Source organism: Zootoca vivipara, chromosome 5, assembly GCF_963506605.1.
Source record: "Zootoca vivipara chromosome 5, rZooViv1.1, whole genome shotgun sequence".
In the NCBI taxonomy this organism is placed as follows: domain Eukaryota; kingdom Metazoa; phylum Chordata; class Lepidosauria; order Squamata; family Lacertidae; genus Zootoca; species Zootoca vivipara.
In genome coordinates, this window is record NC_083280.1 from 42227998 (window position 1) to 42245315 (window position 17318).

General features: G+C 42.6%; 1 protein-coding gene across 1 annotated transcript in view; it reads left to right on the forward strand.

Moving 5' to 3' along the window:
- The window catches only part of HPSE2 (heparanase 2 (inactive)), a 113692-nt gene that overhangs the window by 73379 nt on the left and 22995 nt on the right, over nt 1–17318 (forward strand). Inside the window, exons 4-6 of the mRNA XM_035133543.2 lie at nt 3329–3502; nt 4323–4494; nt 14928–14975. Coding sequence (XP_034989434.1) covers nt 3329–3502; nt 4323–4494; nt 14928–14975 — 394 coding nt within the window. The remainder of the gene's footprint in view (nt 1–3328; nt 3503–4322; nt 4495–14927; nt 14976–17318) is intronic.

Here is a 17318-nt window from a genome sequence, read left to right on the forward strand (position 1 = left end):
TCATGTCTTTAACAAGTGGCTTCTCTCTTAAATTTCCATGGACAACATGTTTCTTCAGTTGAAAGACTGGAAAAAACAGTGTCTTGAACTTTTGCAAAATAGCCCCATCCTGAGCGAGATGGAAAAAAACAATTTAGTAGTTTAATTTAAGCCCTGCTAATTGAGAACATAGTGTTTCCTCTATTTCTGCTGGTACTTTGCCCACTTTTCTGCATTCATTATGGTATATCAAAAATAGTAGTCATGAGTAAAATCCATATCCTGGAGCAAGATGCAAGCTCTAAGCAACCAACAACGGCCATTAGGGTGGCATGGACCGGAGAAGCCCCCTGGCAGGTGTAATATTTTTTCTCTTTTATGTAGTGCTGCTTTTAATACTACAGGGCTGCAAGCTGTGCCTGAAACCTAACTAAACAGAAACCGGGTTTTGATGTAAACAGGGTTGCCAACTGTTGAACCAGCTTTTAAGAGCAGCTTGCTATGCAGGAATTGGCAGGAGATAAACATTATCAGTTGCTAATTTCTGCATATCAAGTTGGTGTAAAGAGTGCCCAAACAAGCAATAATGTTTTCTTTTGATCAGTTGACAACTCAAAGTATAAAGTTGCTGAGTATTCCCTGAAGACCGTAGCTGTACCTTCTAAATGTTTTGAAGCCCTAAGACAAGGTGCAGCTACTGAAGACCTGGCAAACATCCAGGCCCAAACCCCAGAGACAGAAGAAAAAAAGAGGGGCAGCTCTGTCAGACCCTCTAGCGAGCAACTGTTACCTAGCAAGCGCTGGTCCCTGCCTTCAGGAAAGAAATTCATTACATTCAAGGGCAAAGAATGGCCCTGCAGCTTGCACTGAGCCAGATAAATTTGTTGTATTACATCAGCAGCAGCACAGGAAAGGAGGAGTGGGAGGAGGTGAGCAGCTCTCTGTGCTGGAAACTCACGGCTTCTCTTTGCATCTCCCTCCTGCTTTCCTTCACTACTTCTTACTTAAGAAACACAATAGTGATCGCCATGGCAACACATGCTCCCCTGGCACCTGCGCACTCACAGGTGGGATCCTCTGAGCCCTGAACGTGGTTCCCGGCCCCAAGCAGGTGGGACTTGGCCCATCAGAGATGTACTTGCTGCTAGGATGTTAAGCACTCTGGGTGACATCTGGGTCCCACCTTTTTTGTCTGAAAAACATTGCCTCATCCTTACGCCTGCTGCTGCCAGTGGGTGCCAGCTTCCCAGAACAGCGGCTGGTCTATCTGACGTAGCGATGGACCTCCGTTCCAAGGACAAAGGGCAGGATGCAGGATTCCGAGAGGAAGGAGGCTGTTCTGTGTGGGAAGTGCTGGGCTCATCTGCCAGTACCTGTTACTCCAAGGACTCTGACATTTACCAGACTTCCCTGCAGGGAAACAACACCTGATTCCACTTAAAGCTTGCAGCATCTCTCCTCCCTACTCCCACACCTCACCACAGAAAACATGGAGCTCTCCGAGAACAATAATGTAATTGGCTGGGAAAAATCTCCTCAGGATTTTCCATCAAAACCTGGAGCTGGCTCAGACAGCGCTAACACACAAACACATGCACACTGCAGGCCCCAAGATACTCGTGAAAGCACGGGTTCCCCTAGAAAATGCGTGACCCGGACAGAATGGAGCCCAATGTAACAAGGAGTGGCTGAGACCTGAGAGACAGCAGATTCCCCCAGGGGGGTGACCCAGCCTTTGGCCCCATAAAGAACAAACCGCCAGCCGTATGGGCCTATTTAGCATCTCCGACCTTTCACCTCAGAGATTCCCACCTCCTTGCCTGCTGTGCGCAGGCCTCCTTTACAGCATGCAAGGACATCTTGGAGCTGTTTCTAATGCTAATTCCCTTCTCCCCTCCCTCCAGAGGTGCACATTTAAGTTCTGTTCTTCAGCTATCTGCAAATTTCACCCAAGAATGGTTTATATGCACATCTATTTCCTTTCTCAAATAAATAGTTTGGAGGGGGAAAGAGAATTACTGGTGTAGATTGGCTGAATGAAGGCCTCTCCATATTCATTTATGTTCCAGTGGCTCTAGCACTGAATTTACATCTAGTAGGCCCTTGTCTACCATCACGAGGCCATAGGCGAGTCACCATCTTTTAGCCTCAGCTCTTCACCAGTAACATGGGAATAATAGTGACTTATCCCCTAGAATTGTTATGAGAAGAAACAAGTAAATGATTGTTAACATGCTTTGGAAGTTGAACCATAGAGCAAAGCTCCCAAGAGGTCGCAACAGTGCCTTGCTTCCTGTAGGCCTGCCTGCAGCTTGGAGCCCATTCCCGATAGTAAAAGCCATCCAATTCCAAGGCTGAAAGCTATTTCTTTCCCCCAATTGCTTTTTAGTTTAATATAAAACTATTCCCTTTTAACTGTTCTCCTTCTTCAAGAAGATAGTCCAGGCTGTAAAAATGAATAATAAGGTATAACTGCTCCTTGGAGACCTGTCTGTAAAAAAACGATTCTCAGAAGCGGCTGCAGATGTATAACCTCATTAAACTGGGTCAGAGCTTCCAAGGAAAGCAGACTGCACAGAAAGGAGCCACTTGGAGATGTCTGGTGTCATTCTGTAAACCACAAGCCACCTTGGAGACAGCCTCCAGGAAGCCACAGAAAGCGATAAAGGGCTTTCCCACACAGTCAGATTCCCCCCACACGTCTAATATCTAGTATGATACTCCTTGTAACTAGACAAGTATGGACATATTAGTGAGATGGGGGTAATCTGAATGCTGGGGGGTGGGTGATATCCCCACAATAGGAGAACTAACCTGGGAAAGGATGGAGTGGATCCTCTTGCTACTTGGTAAAAATTTTTTTAAAATAAATAAATAAATATAAATAAATAAATAGCAGCTGCTGGCCATTTATAGCACAGTGTAGCCCAGGCACCCCCAAACTTCAGCCCTCCAGATGTTTTGGACTACAATTCCCATCTTCCCTGATCACTGGTCCTGTTAGCTAGGGATCATGGGAGTTGTAGGTCAAAACATCTGGAGGGCCGCAGTTTGGGGATGCCTGCTGTAGCCTTCCCCAACCTGGGGTATTCCAGATGTTTTAGATGAGAGGTCTCATCATCCCTGACCATTGGCTAGATAGGCTGAGACTGAAGGGAATTGGGTGTCCAAAACATCTGGAGGGAATCAGGTGGGGAAGACTGGCATAATGAACCCATCATCTGGACCATTTTGTTACCACCCTTTTCTGAGTTCCCTAGGACAAAGAACTTTAGCAACTATGGGGGTTACTCTCTGGACCTTGGAGTTCTTTGCACTTGAGTTTCAGGCTGGTTTTGTTTCTTCCCAGCCAGGTCTCTAGACAAACTCTATAATTTTGCTGACTGTTCTGGCCTCCACCTCATCTTTGCATTGAACGCACTGCGCCGGAACCCCAGCAATTCCTGGAACAGCTCCAATGCCCTCAGCTTGCTCAAGTACAGTGCCAGCAAGAAGTACAACATCTCCTGGGAGTTGGGCAATGGTGAGTGAGGTTTGGAGATGGGGATTTGGAGAAGGAGGTGGACGGGGAGGAGGATTGGAGAGAAAATAATCACTGGGGTCACCTTCTAGGTTAGGAGGAATTCTTAAGAACAGCCCAATGGCCCATCTAGTCTAGCATCCTGCCCTCACAGTGACCAACCAGATGCCTGTGGGAAGCCTGCAAGCTGGAAATGAAGGCAACACCAGCGTGCCCACTTGCTATTCCCAGCAACAGGTATTCAGCACCATAATGTCTCCAACAGTGGAGCTAGAACATAGCCATCATAGCTAGTAGTTGTTGAATGACAGAAGTGGAACACTGCTACTGGAGGTGCTCTCTGCAATTGATAGCCATAGGAATCTGCAGGCAAAACAGAGATTGCTATCTTGATGGTACAGGGAAGGAAGGAGCTTGTATAAGAAAGAAGATCTGAAAGTTCTCAGTAAAAACAGGTGACAAATAGTGCAATCCTATAAATGTCTTTCCAGGATTCCAGCTGTGTTGAATATCACTTATTCTGAGGTAAGCGTGCATATGTTTGCACTGTAATGAGCTATATAGAGTCACCTTCACCAGTACTTTCTGCATAGGGTCTCCATGCAGGGAGAGGGAAGAGGCAGCAGGGAGTTCAACACCATGTAGGTGCATCAGTGAGATCACTGGGTTTTCTCTGCCAATGTACCTGCACAGTGCCAACCTCCCCTCCCTCTTTCCTGGTAAGTGGCAGTGACTCCACCTTCTCACTCATGGCTTTTACTGGGCACCATCTTCAGGGCAGTCGGGTCAGAGTTGGTGAATGCTTGTTTCTGTTTGCTTCCAGAACCAAATAACTACCGTACCCTGACAGGGCGAGCAGTAAATGGTACTCAGTTGGGCAAAGACTACATGCAGCTGAAGAGCCTGTTGCAGCTGATCCGCACCTACTCCAGAGCCAGCCTGTATGGGCCCAACATTGGGAGGCCTAGGAAGAACGTTGTGGCCCTTCTGGATGGGTGAGTGATTTGATTCATGGCCAACAATGCAGGGACCTATGAAATATTTTTCATACCAGAGACATCAAACCCATCTCTCAGGTTTATATCACTGAACAGCAATGAAAAGCTCTGCAGAGGTGGCTTCTTTGCCCATGATGGTGCAATAATAGAAAAATCCATGCTTACCCCAGACATACATCTATGAAAGGCACAGTAGCCACTCTTTGTGTCATATGAAGCAGTATACTAGCTAAACTGACTGTATGTGCCCTTGATTTCTAGCTGTATGATGTTCAGAGTGCCAGGGTGTTAGGCAGACCAGGTTCTGGCATTTGAAGGTGCCTGGAGTATTCCATGACATTTTAGACTCAAGTTGGTAAAATTGGCAGGACAATCAAAGCAAAGTGTCCATGCCTCATTGTTGACCCTCCTATAAGATCTCCTTTGCCACTTCCCTTCCCTATGTTCCAGTGCTATTTCACCACTTTCCTGCCAAATTCCTAAGGCATTGGCGGAAGTTTTCATTGGCTGTCCCTTTTAAACACCCAAACCTTTCCTTATTAAAACTTCCTATACAGACTCTTGTTCCATCTAAAGAGGAAGAAGCCTTGAGCAACCATGACTTGTATGAGAAAGAGGACATTGCACAGATTGGCCATTGCCTCTGCACCAGCCTTTGATACAAAACAATCTTAATATACCTCAGAGCTTAGCACACAGCAACATGGTGAAAATTGACCAAGTAAAATGCAAACAAAGAAGACCCAAGTGTGCAAATATCATATCCCTGTCACTGGAGCCCCAGGTAATCTCAGTGGCTAGAAGCATTTTTTACCAATTGACTGGTGACACAGCTACAAATATTTCTGGACCAGCAGAGCTTGACCACATTAGGTCAGCCATTGATGGCTTCAATATTGGATTACTGCCATGCACTCTATTTGGGGCTTCCCTTTCTACAGAAGCTACAGTTAGTGCAGAATGCTGCAGCACAGTTGCTGAGAGGAGTGATACCCTGTCAATATATAACACCTGTGCTCAGATATCTGCACAGGTTGCCCATTTGCTATTGGTCCAAGTTCAAGGTGTTACCATTAGTATATAATAGTATATCATTAGTATATTGTTACTATATTACCCCATATATGCCCTTTTGACCAGTTTGATCTGCAGAACTAGCACTGTTGCAGATGCCACATAAGACTCATTCCACACAAGTCAGCATATATTTTGGAATTCCCTGTCTATTGACACCAGGCAGACAGCTTTGCTGTACTATTTTCAACTTTTGTTTAAAACATTTTTGTTTAGGCAGGCCTAAAGTTACACATGCTTGGTTTCATTTTAGCTACTGTTGATTTAAATCATATATTTTTTTAAAAAATCATTTTTATTAATTTTCCAATTGTTGTTATTTAGTCGTTTAGTCGTGTCCCACTCTTCGTGACCCCATGGACCATAGCACGCCAGGCACTCCTGTCTTCCACTGCCTCCCGCAGTTTGGTCAAACTCATGTTCGTAGCTTCGAGAACACTGTCCAACCATCTCGTCCTCTGTTGTCCCCTTCTCCTAGTGCCCTCAATCTTTCCCAACAATTTTCCAATAAAACCAGCCAATTAACATATCCATAATCATAATCCAATTGCAGCAAAATAATGTAATATTGGCAGCAGCATTACCTGTAATGCTGAGGAAGAAAGCATGCTTGCTGCCACATCTTCTAGGTAGCAAATGTGATGAAGAAATTGGAAACATTTCTGGGGCAACCTACAAAGATGACAAATAGGCTAGAAGGCAAATCCCACGAGGAAAGGCCGAAGGAACTGGGTTTATTTAGCTTTAAAGACATGTATGTGAAGAGGGTATGGTGGAAATTTTAAAATTGGTTAACATGTGATCCTATCCATGTTTACTCTGAGGCAGGGGTAAAGGAGAAATTTGTTGCAGTTTTCATTTAACAGTGAATTTGTCAATTTTGCACTTTCTGAAACAACATGCAAACGGAAACAAAACTCTCATCTGAATTTTTTGATGCAGTTCTCCAACTGAATAATGAATAAATTTGGGGAAAGTGTGCATAAACATGAAATTATTAGCAGAAACAATGTACAGAAATGCTTTACGGTGGGGAAGATTGCAAAATGTGTGCATTAGTCAAAACTGAATATAAAAATGTATTTATTAGGAGAAATTTGCACTAAGATGCTGGTGAATTTTCATGAGAAGTTTTTTTTAAATAAAGTAAGAATTCACAATTTGCTGCAAAATGTGGAGAACTGAATTTAAGATTGGAAAAATGAAAACTGATGTTGACAGATCCGTCCATCCCTATTGTGAACCTGGGACACTCTCCACGTAAAGCACATGTTCTGCCACTGAGTTGTGGCCATTCCACACAGTAGCTGTTTTCTCTGGATCTGGCATAATTTATGCATTCACTCAGTTATTATCGAGAATCCAGGTGATGCCACTGCTGAATTGTGGCACTCTAGCGTTTCCCCTGTTGCCCTTTCATCACTTTAAAGTCTTGGTGTTGATTTCTCTGACTTTGCGTGGAATTGTGCCACTGTCCTCTCTACTGTGGAGCAGGAAAGTACTATTTATTCACATGGCTTGCCCTTCCCCTCAGAGTGTTTTCACAGGCAATTGCTCTTCCCAGGGAACTATGGGTAATTATAGCTCTGTGAGAGGATTAGTGGTCTCCTAATGGTTCTTAGCACCTTAAACAAACTACAGCTCCCAGAATTCTCTGGCAGAAGCCATGTCTTTTTCAAGTGGTATCATAGTGCTTTAAACGTCCAGTGTGGATGTGGTCTTGGATTGTCGACCCTTGGGTTTTTCTTTTTCTTTAAAAGACTGACTATCTACATGTTAAACGCAAACTGATTCCCTGTGTCTGCCCAGCCAGAAATGTGAATCAGGTTTCCCTGAAATGAATACTAACACAATATTGTACCTGAAATCTTGCTGCATTTGGGGAAGGAGAGATGCTTTGGGAACTCGGTGTATTTCATTCCTTTAGTACTACTGAGCTAGTTGGGTGCCTGCAGGGCAGAGAGAAGAGTCAGAGACGGACATGTGGTCAGGTGCAAGGGAATTTCCACAGATGGGACAGCCAGCCCCACTTGATGAAGTGTTAATTAGGCTATTCAGGGAACCAGAGCTGCTCAGAACAGTCTGTATCTGTTCCCTACTTTGTGGGGTGGAGGGTCAGAAGTCGTAGCATTCTCAGAGTTCCCAAAGAATCAGCGGAGTTGTTAGCAGGGAGACTGAGATGACCTCAGCCAAGGTTCAGCCCTTGTGTGGAACTTGGTTCCTAAACAATGGATGATATTTGGTGGGTAGAATGTGATGTTATATTTTCCTCTCCGAAAATATCAGATAAAAAATTATTTCTCTTCTCAGAATTACAATGGTTGCCTTCTGGCATCCCTGTATATAGGAAACTGGTGTCACTCTTTCACTGTGTTCAGCCTTCCTAGGTGTGAATCCAAGATAGAGGATGCTAATTATGAGCTAAAACCTCATGATTATATTTTCTTCTCTTACACTGAAGGCCATGTGGCCCTTTCTCTCCAGCTTTCTGGTCTCCAAATTATATTATTACAGTGGTACCTCTACTTATGAATAACTCTACTTACGAATGTTTTTACTTATGAATGAAGCTCCGTCCGCCATCTTGGATGCGGTTTAGATAGGATTTTTTCTACTTACGAATTTTTAGATAGGGTGGCTTCGACTTACGAATTTTTTTCTCCCAATGCATTCCTATGGGATTCAACTTACAATTTTTTTCAACTTACGGATGTGCGTTCGGAATGCATTAAATTTGTAAGTAGAGGTACCACTGTATTATTATTATTATTATTATTATTATTATTATTATTATTATTATTAATTTTAGTTGTTGTTGTTGCTGCTGCAGTATTTACATTTATATCCCACCTTTTGAGATGACAGTGTGTATATAAACTCAGCTGGGCAGAGGGGAAGCAGTGGAAGCAGAGCTGAAGGATGTCTTAATAAAGTACATGCTTCCCTCACTCAAAGTGAGCCTGGATTCTAGTCTGCCTTTGCAGTGCTTTTGACAGAAGACTTTATCACTGAATCAAAAATGGACTGAATCCAATATGGAGTGAGTCATCTGTCATGCCCTTTCCCCCAACTTCTGGCAATGACCTGTGTGTGTTGTGTGTGTTGTGTGCGTGCATGTTTAAACCACCAAAAGTTCATGTATGCCATTCCCCCCCCCCCTGTGTGTGTGTGTGAAGGGGTGGGAAATCTGCTAAAGTGCTCCAAGGAGGGAGGGTGGGGGAATCTGTGATGTCAGAAGATAGCAGCCAATCTGTGTTGTGAAAAGCTGGCAATTGCTGCAAACTAGCAAAACTGGTTTTCCTGGACCACAGCCCTGGAGAGGGTTAGGTACGTGTGACGAGAACTTGATGAGTGTGTTTCCAGAGTGCAGCAGTTCCTCTTTTTATGTAAATCCATACACATTCTTTAAAGGGGAGTTGTGACTCAGTTGTCTCACTGAGGCCAAGTGTTCATTATCTGTATTTTGGCATTTTTGTACTCTTTAGTACTCTCCATTTTGACTGGAATACTTAGCACCTGAATAAAAATTTAAACCAGGTTTTGTGAATGAGATTCTTTAAAAATTCACAGACCCCATATCTTAAGGGAGGAGGCACAGAAAGACATTACACCATACCCCTCCCCCTTTGTAAAATAAGATGTGTTCCAGATTTTTCTGCTTTCTTTGTGTGAGAGGGTCGTGTTTTTTCTGGTAACGTGAACATAATTTTTTTCTCCAATGGTTAAAAATTACATGGAAGAATAATGTAAATGATTATTTTGTTTTATTTAAGTATTCAACAATTCCTCTGCCTCTGCCTAGCAAAATATATAAAATTATGAGGCAAAATATTGAGTTTGTTGTCGCATAGTCTGCTGACTTCCTAGCTGTGAGCCTGACCATATGACCAAAAAACCCTTTGAAGTACCTGGACCAAACACTGGGCCTCCCCAGCAGCGGAAACCAGAGTAGTAAAAACCCTTTCAAAGTGTGAAACTGTGTGGAAATGTACATCTACATGTAGATATACATGTAGAAAAACTGGATTTAATATGAGAAAAAATAGTGGGTAGTCTCCAACTAACTGTTACTCAGAGTAGACCCATTGAAATTTATAATTATTTTTTATTAAGGATTTTCTTGGGTTACAAAGGTAGTGCAATGTCTCATTTTTCCCCCTCCCATGTATCATTTTTACACATCAATTTTACTTGTTGAGACATTATGAGGAAGGGGGGAAAGAGGTGGGTGGGATGGGGAGTTGGGTGTGGTGGATTGCCAATGTTTCTGTTTTTCTTGATATGTGTAGGGGTTCGGCGTCAGCGTCGTTTGTGCAGGTTCTCTGTTGTTTGTTCGTGCTTCTTTGTTGGTGAGAGAGGTCGGGATTTGTCTTAGAATGTGATTGTTCATTTGTGGAGACCCACTGAAATTAATGAACCTAACTTAGTCACATTCATTAATTTCAATGAGTCTATTCTGAGCAAAAGTTAATAGAATACTACCCACTATGTAGCTCTGAAATAAATGAGTCATCTATGTACGCTTTCCCCCACATTGGCTCTCAGTATGTTTCCAAGCACAACTCAAAGTGTTGGTGCTGACCTTTAAAGCCCTAAACGGCCTTGGCCCAGTATACCTGAAGGACAGTCTCCACCCCCATTTTTCTGCCCGGACACTGAGGTCCAGCGCCGAGGGCCTTCTGGCGGTTCCCTCGCTGCGAGAAGCAAAGCTACAGGGAACGAGGCAGAGGGCATTCTCGGTAGTGGCACCCGCCCTGTGGAATGCCTTCCCATCAGATGTCAAAGAGATAAACAACTACCTGACATTTAGAAGACACCTGAAGGCAGCCCTGTTTAGGGAAGTTTTTAATGTGTGACATCTTAATGTATTTTTAATCTTTGTTCAAAGCCGCCCAGAGTGGCTGGGGAGACCCAGCCAGATGGGCGAGGTATAAATATATTATTATTATTATTATTATTATTATTATTATTATTATTATTATTTTATTTTATTTTGTTGTTGTTGTTGTTGTTGTTGTTTTCCCATATTACAGTGAATGCCATTGGTACTCTCCATTTTGTATAACATATGAAGCACCCCTTAGATTCCCATCCAGTGACTGAATGAAACTGTAGATACACAAGAAGGGAAATGGTCTAGGACTCTAGGACCATTCCTTCCCAACTTGCTTGTTCATAGCCCACTTACCTGATGCCTAAACTGCATACTCTGTAAACTGGTGTGCTCTTCAAAGTAGATATATGACACACAGGGAAAGAAAACAGATGTGGGTCAGGGGAGAAAGTCACACATCAAAGAACAACCATCACATGCCAAAGAAATCTCATGAGGGTGTACCAATTATCTTGAGTCTTCATTGAAGAAAGAAGATGTCTCAGAAGAATGGAGTAGGACAGGTATATAATGGCTATATTTAAGAAGCAAGAAAGGAGAAATTGAGGAGTTATAGGCCCATTAGTCTGACTTTTATACCCTGGAAGTTATTAGAATGGGTTATAAATCAATCTGTTTTAAGCACCTATGGGAAAACAGGGTAATTGCTAGTAGCTGGCATAGATTTATGAAGACGACAACAGGGAAAGCCAACCTAGCAGACTTTTGGCAGGGATCTGCTCTATTAGATCAGGCTAGAACAGTAGGCATTGTATTTTAGCAAGGCTTTTGATGTCATTTCACATGTGCAAAATGGAAATACAAGTAGAAGGAAATATCATCAGGTGGGAATACAAGTTGTTAAACAGTTGAACATTCAGAGTAGATTAATTATTTCAACTAGGGATAGGACAGGTGTTCCAAGGGAATCCCATTTTTTACAGATACTCAGCTGTTAGGTGGTTATATACCATTGTTTCCATGTGGATACCAGAGAGGGAGGTATGGAGGTATGGGAAATGTTGATATGCTTTTTTGGATCAGCAGATGACATTTTGCCTATGAGCTTGTGTTATCAAGATCTGGCTGGACGAATCATCTGGTCCAGTGTTTGACCAATTGGTTCCAGCTGGATACTTGATATGGCACCAGCTTCACCTTCTGAACATTGTTCCTGCCACTTCTATTTTTCAAAGACTCTTCTAATCTTTGTAAATGAATTATCACCTAGGAGGTTCCCTGTGGGGGTAAGAAATATCACCAGGTGGGGTAGAGATGAAGGGATCAGGGAGGGGTTGCACATAACGTGATCTCGTCAACATAGGGAAATCATAAATTGAGAAGTGGGCCTCTAAATATTTCAAAAGCTTGTCTGCTCATGCTGACAAAGACTTGTCCACTAAGAAGTAGATCAACTTTCCTATTTTGCCACACCCCCTACTTCCATTTTGTTTCCATCAGCCCAAAGGAAACAATGCAGCCTGCCCTTTTCCTTGTTGCTGCGGGCATACTCATGGGATTTTTATTTATTTTTTAAAAACGCTCTTTTGCACAGAACTGCTCTTGCACAAAAGAGCTGTACTGAAAGTAAAAAATAAAATTTGCCCTTGTGGGTACAGGAAGTGTGAAAAGAAAAGAGGAGGAAAGGAAGTGGTAGCCTTTTATACCAGCAACTTCAAATCCTTGCCTTGCTTGGAGTGACACATATGTTTTTTTGATTATTATTCTTGACTGCTCTTTTGTGTAGATCTCGTTTACTGGTAAGCTTGATATTTCAAAAATGAAATAAAAAAGTGTGCCTGGACAAGTAAACAAGTACCTGTGTGCATACCCACAATGGACCTTAGGTTTCTTGAACTTATGGTGGAGGGGGGGACAACAGCACACAGCATTCATATATCCAATCAAGCACAATCCACTAGTGTGGACTGGAAACATGGAGATAGATTTTAAAGTTGAAAGTGCTCTGGTTTGGATATGGAGGTGCATAAATGTGCACGATGCTTACCAAATCTGTAAAGTACTCAGAAGCTTTGCAGGACAGAGATAGCATTTAAAGCAATCATGATAACTTGGACAGCTGGATGCGCAACAAATGAAATTCAGCAAAAGGAAATGGAAACTATTACCAATCAGAAAAGATGAAAGAAGTGCTGAATATGCACATATTGGGCAGAGGTATTGCTCTTTTAACAAGATTAGCAGTGTAATGGTACTGCAAATTAGGAGAAAGCCAGCCTTGGTTTCATTAGCACAGACAACCTATATAAAACACTGGGAGTAACAGGACCATGGTACTTGGCTCTGCTTTGGCCTCAGTAAAGAACACTGTATATTGTTTGGGGCATCAAATATAAAGGGACATAATATCATTCGTAGGAGAGCTAAATATGATGGTTTGTATGGAAGAGATAAGAAACCCCCCACAATCATGACTGCATTAACCTTAAGAAAAAGGACATTCCTGTTGAACTATACACATATTGATGGAAATGAATGAAGTCAACCACAAAATACAGTAGCCTTACCTGCCAGTTTATAGATTTTTTATAATGTTTCATGAAATTATTTGTAGCATATGTACACAATGGTACAGATGGTGTGCACTCTATTTAAAAGCACCGCAACCAAAGAAAATACAAATAGAAAAGAAAACATGCTCCTCCCCTGCCTTTGAAAGAAAGAGGAAAGAACCACAGGGAGATGAGCTACATATAAATGTTATTTGTTGGGGCTGAACTTCCCCATGTCTTTAATTTAGTAGCACATATCATTTCACAGGATTGCAAATTAACATTTCATTCCATGTGGATGGCCATGTGGAGAACAGAATGTATAAATCACCATTGGAACACACTGACTGCCCAACATATCATGTTCATTACTCTGCCCATCCTTTGCTATTTATGTACACAGCGAGAAACTGAGAATTACATTATATGTGCAGATTTTTCTAGATTTTTCTAGCATGTTGAGACTGCTAAAACAAATACCAGTAACTATTCTGCCTGCCTTCCTGACAGCAATGAAGGGGATGAGTCAAATATCAGTTCTAGATCATGGTGATCTAGATCAATGGTGAGCCAATGTGGTGCCTTCCAGATGTCATTCAGCTCTCATACCTTCAGCCAGCATGGTCAGATGATGGGAGTTGGAGGGCACCATGTTGGCTATCCCTGCTCTTGATGGTAGAAGAGATGGAGATGCCTGTATTCCAGTTCTCCTATGCTAGTTGAAAAATTCATAGCATCCGAACTATCTGTGCTGTGAGCATCTTGCACACACCATGAACTTAAGTGGAGCCCTATAACCTGATGCAAATATTTGCACTTTTTTCCATATTCCCAATCAAACTGACACACAAATAAACAAACAGGCTGCTGTCTGTTGTGTGTGTGTGCGTGTGCATAGCATGTTTCAAGTCACAGAGCCACAACATATGATACAAGACATGGTATTACCCCCACCCACCCAACGTGTTGCATTTTGCCCTTGTTCTTTTTACATGGCTATCATGGCTATGGAGAAGATTTGAAAATGTACACACTGAAAAACCAAAAGGAGCTTTTTGGGGAAGGGAACGTCCTATTGTCTTCCCATATCTTATTGCCCCTGCTCCAAACTTCTCCTGATTTTGGGGGGCTTCTGTTGCTCCAATTTTTGCTAAACCAAAACACTGCAGTCAAAATTATCATGCAAATTTGAATAAGTCATGCAAAGTGTGGTGGTTTCTGCCATGCAAAACTGGCAAAGTTGCAAGAGGTCTACCAAATTCTGACTTTCCTTATTGTCCTGTACAGCTCTCTGATGTGCTGCTTGCTGCAAACCATACTGCATGCATCATGAAGCCTTGGAAATTTGCTATCTAAGATAACATAGCATGTTTTTTTTCTATGCATGCTGGGTGCGCAACACAAGGAAAGAAATGGTTTTTGGTTCTTGGAGATGCTGGGTGCACACTTTAAGCTTCCTTGCCTTTCAGAGTTTTTGGGGTGCAGGCACTCTAGGAGAATCATTCTTGGATCCTTCTGATTCTCCCTCTAGGGAGTCAGTTCTTGGAGCAACTGTGGGTACCAAAGTGCTAATCTGAAGCTATTGCAGTAGTGTCATAGCACCCTGAGAACCTTCACCAACCCCTTCAGAGAGTTTCATTAATGGGTCCAGTTTAGCTTAGGTTTTCCTTTCTAAAAAGAATCTTCTTTCCAATCAGAACTTGAGTAAATATGAGTATGGGTTTTGCTAGATCCAAGTATTACTTTAAATTGAGGCTCTGATAAAAGCCTACTGATTCAATGTTGATGTGATATTGGATAGCAGAAGAACAGTAATTCGTACTTGGACTTCTTGGGAATGTCAGTGGCCTGTACTGACGTGAGCTGTGAGTACATGTATGTATGTGTGTGTGTGTGTGTGTATGTATGTATGTATGTATGTATTTACCACTTTCATTTCCAGAAGCTCACATATTTTCTGTATCTCACAGGTTCATGAAGGTGGCAGGGAACACAGTGGATGCTGTTACCTGGCAACAGTAGGTATTTTTCCCTTTTTCCAATATTTCTAAACATGCATCAATTTGGGCAGAAGTCAAGAACTGAGCCAGACATCGATAGGACACTATCTTCAGACAAAGAACACACAGAGAGACTTCTAAGATTACCTTTCCCATTCTGTTTTCTTGAGTTCACTCTGTTTGGCTAAGGAGAAGCTTTTCTAAAACTCTTGCAGGCAGAATTTACGCTGTGAGAAGAATACCAGCTATGTAGCAAGAAATTCTACCACTCATGTTGGTTTTGGTGTCAGAGGCTTCCCTAGTGTGAAGCTCAGGGTAGGCCAAGAATAAATCCTATAAGATAAGCCTTGCAGATTTCAGTATCAATGCAATAAGATATTCAGAGAAAAGGATGCCACACACCAGTGCCCTATGTGTGGCAGAGGGATGTTGTCCTCACAGAAACCTACTGTATGATGAATATTTCAAAGGGCAGAACTTGTCTGCTAGCACTGGTCTTCCCTCACTAGTGTGAGAAACTGGAAGTCACAGGACAAGCTGACTGTGATTATACAGGGCTGTTTTCAACTAACTTTTACTCAGAGTAGACCCACTGAAATTAACAGACCTAGTCATAGTCATTAAATCCAACACGTCTACTCTGAGTAAAGTGTGGGTTGGGTCACAGAGAGGTACATTTTTTGACATGTCTGTCTTTTGTGTCATTTACTTTAGCAACCAGGTCTGTCTATTCTCTGGGGTCATGTGATAGCTTTAGAAAGACACATGTGCAGCATTTACCTAGCCTGAATGGGATATTGTCCTGGTTAAACCTTGTTGCTGAAGGTGACCTGATCAGGACCAAGGGCCACTTTTAGAAATGGTGGGCATAGAATTCTAGCTGTGGCAAAAAAAATGGGATGTGATCCACAGGCAGTTCTCTTAATGAAGAGTTTGCTCAGGTTAGTGTGACTGGTGTTCCTGCTGCCTAGCAACATAGCCTGAGAGCAACCATGGATTGAATGCCACGTAATGACAGTCCCTTGTCCTTAGAAAGTTGTTGATGCTCTGTTGTATTTGCTGGCATCTTCAGAATGATGCTGTGCCAAATTGGTATTGGCTTGTACAGACATTTTTGCCAAAATAAATTCCTGGCTTTCCAGGATTCCATGGAGATGATCCACTAGTGGTGCTGAAACTGTCCCTTGTTCCAGAGATTGACTATCAGTAATCTCTAGGCTAGGGGTGTCTAACCTGTGGCCTTCTGGATGTTGTTGGACTCCAGCTTCCATCAGTCTCAGTCAGCATGGACAATAGGCCCCACATGAGGAAGAGAGCTCTCTCACCCAAACATGATTTTGACTGAACAAGGCAGGATGTGGGTTAGCCTTTCTCCACTGATTGACAGAAAGGGAAGCTTTATAGAATCAGACAGAAAGAAGGGCCTTCAAAACTCGTCAACATTTACACTTAGGCAAGATATTATATTATGCAGGACCCCTTTATGGTGCTTTAATGCCTTCAGCTACACAGAAGCACCATGTAATGGTGGTGTTTCCCCTTCGCAGTAACACCCGGCACAATTAGCATGGTATTTACAATCTTTATTACATATATACAAGAAACAGCTACTGTTCAGAGTTATGCATCCGAACCCGTTGAGTCAGATTCGGGGAGTGGCTTCCTGCGATTTCCGCACCAACAAAGTAGACGTGGGAATCACGCGAGATGTCTTTGATTCTTACATTTCATTTCCCTCCTTGTCTGTGCTGATTTGAAAGCCCCCTCCCTTTCTGAGTCTGAGCTTCCTTCCCTAGCCTCTGGGTGGTTGCAGGGCTCTGCAACATCTCTGAACTCCTGCTCCTCCTGGCTACTCTCCGCCCCCTCTTCCACGTCCTCTGTCCATTGCTCCTCCAAATCCTCCCTGACACACCATCAGTTTTGCATTCTGAAGGAAGTTCTGTGGTGCATGCAAAAGTGTTTCCCAGGTTATAGCCACAGAATTTCACTTATAGAGAATAACATGGGTTCATGATTCCAGACTATACCTACTTCATTTGTGTGTGAAACTCCATGATAATTGTGTTGGAAACAATTATGCATACCATATAGCACTCCATTCATTCTTGGACTCCAGACTCCAGTGAAGCTTCCTTTTTAAATTTAAAATTTTTAAATTTACAGAGATTCAGGAGCGCTGTGCTGATCACTCTCCGGGGCACAGTGGCTACACAATGACTATGTTACCTGTGCATGAGATCTGTTGCCATCACTCATTGAGTGCCTTGGGGTTGATGACAGAACTTTTGCAATGTATTTGTTCATGAATTAGAGCCTTGGTTCATATACACTAGTAAGCACATATGCTATTGTAGCATTCCA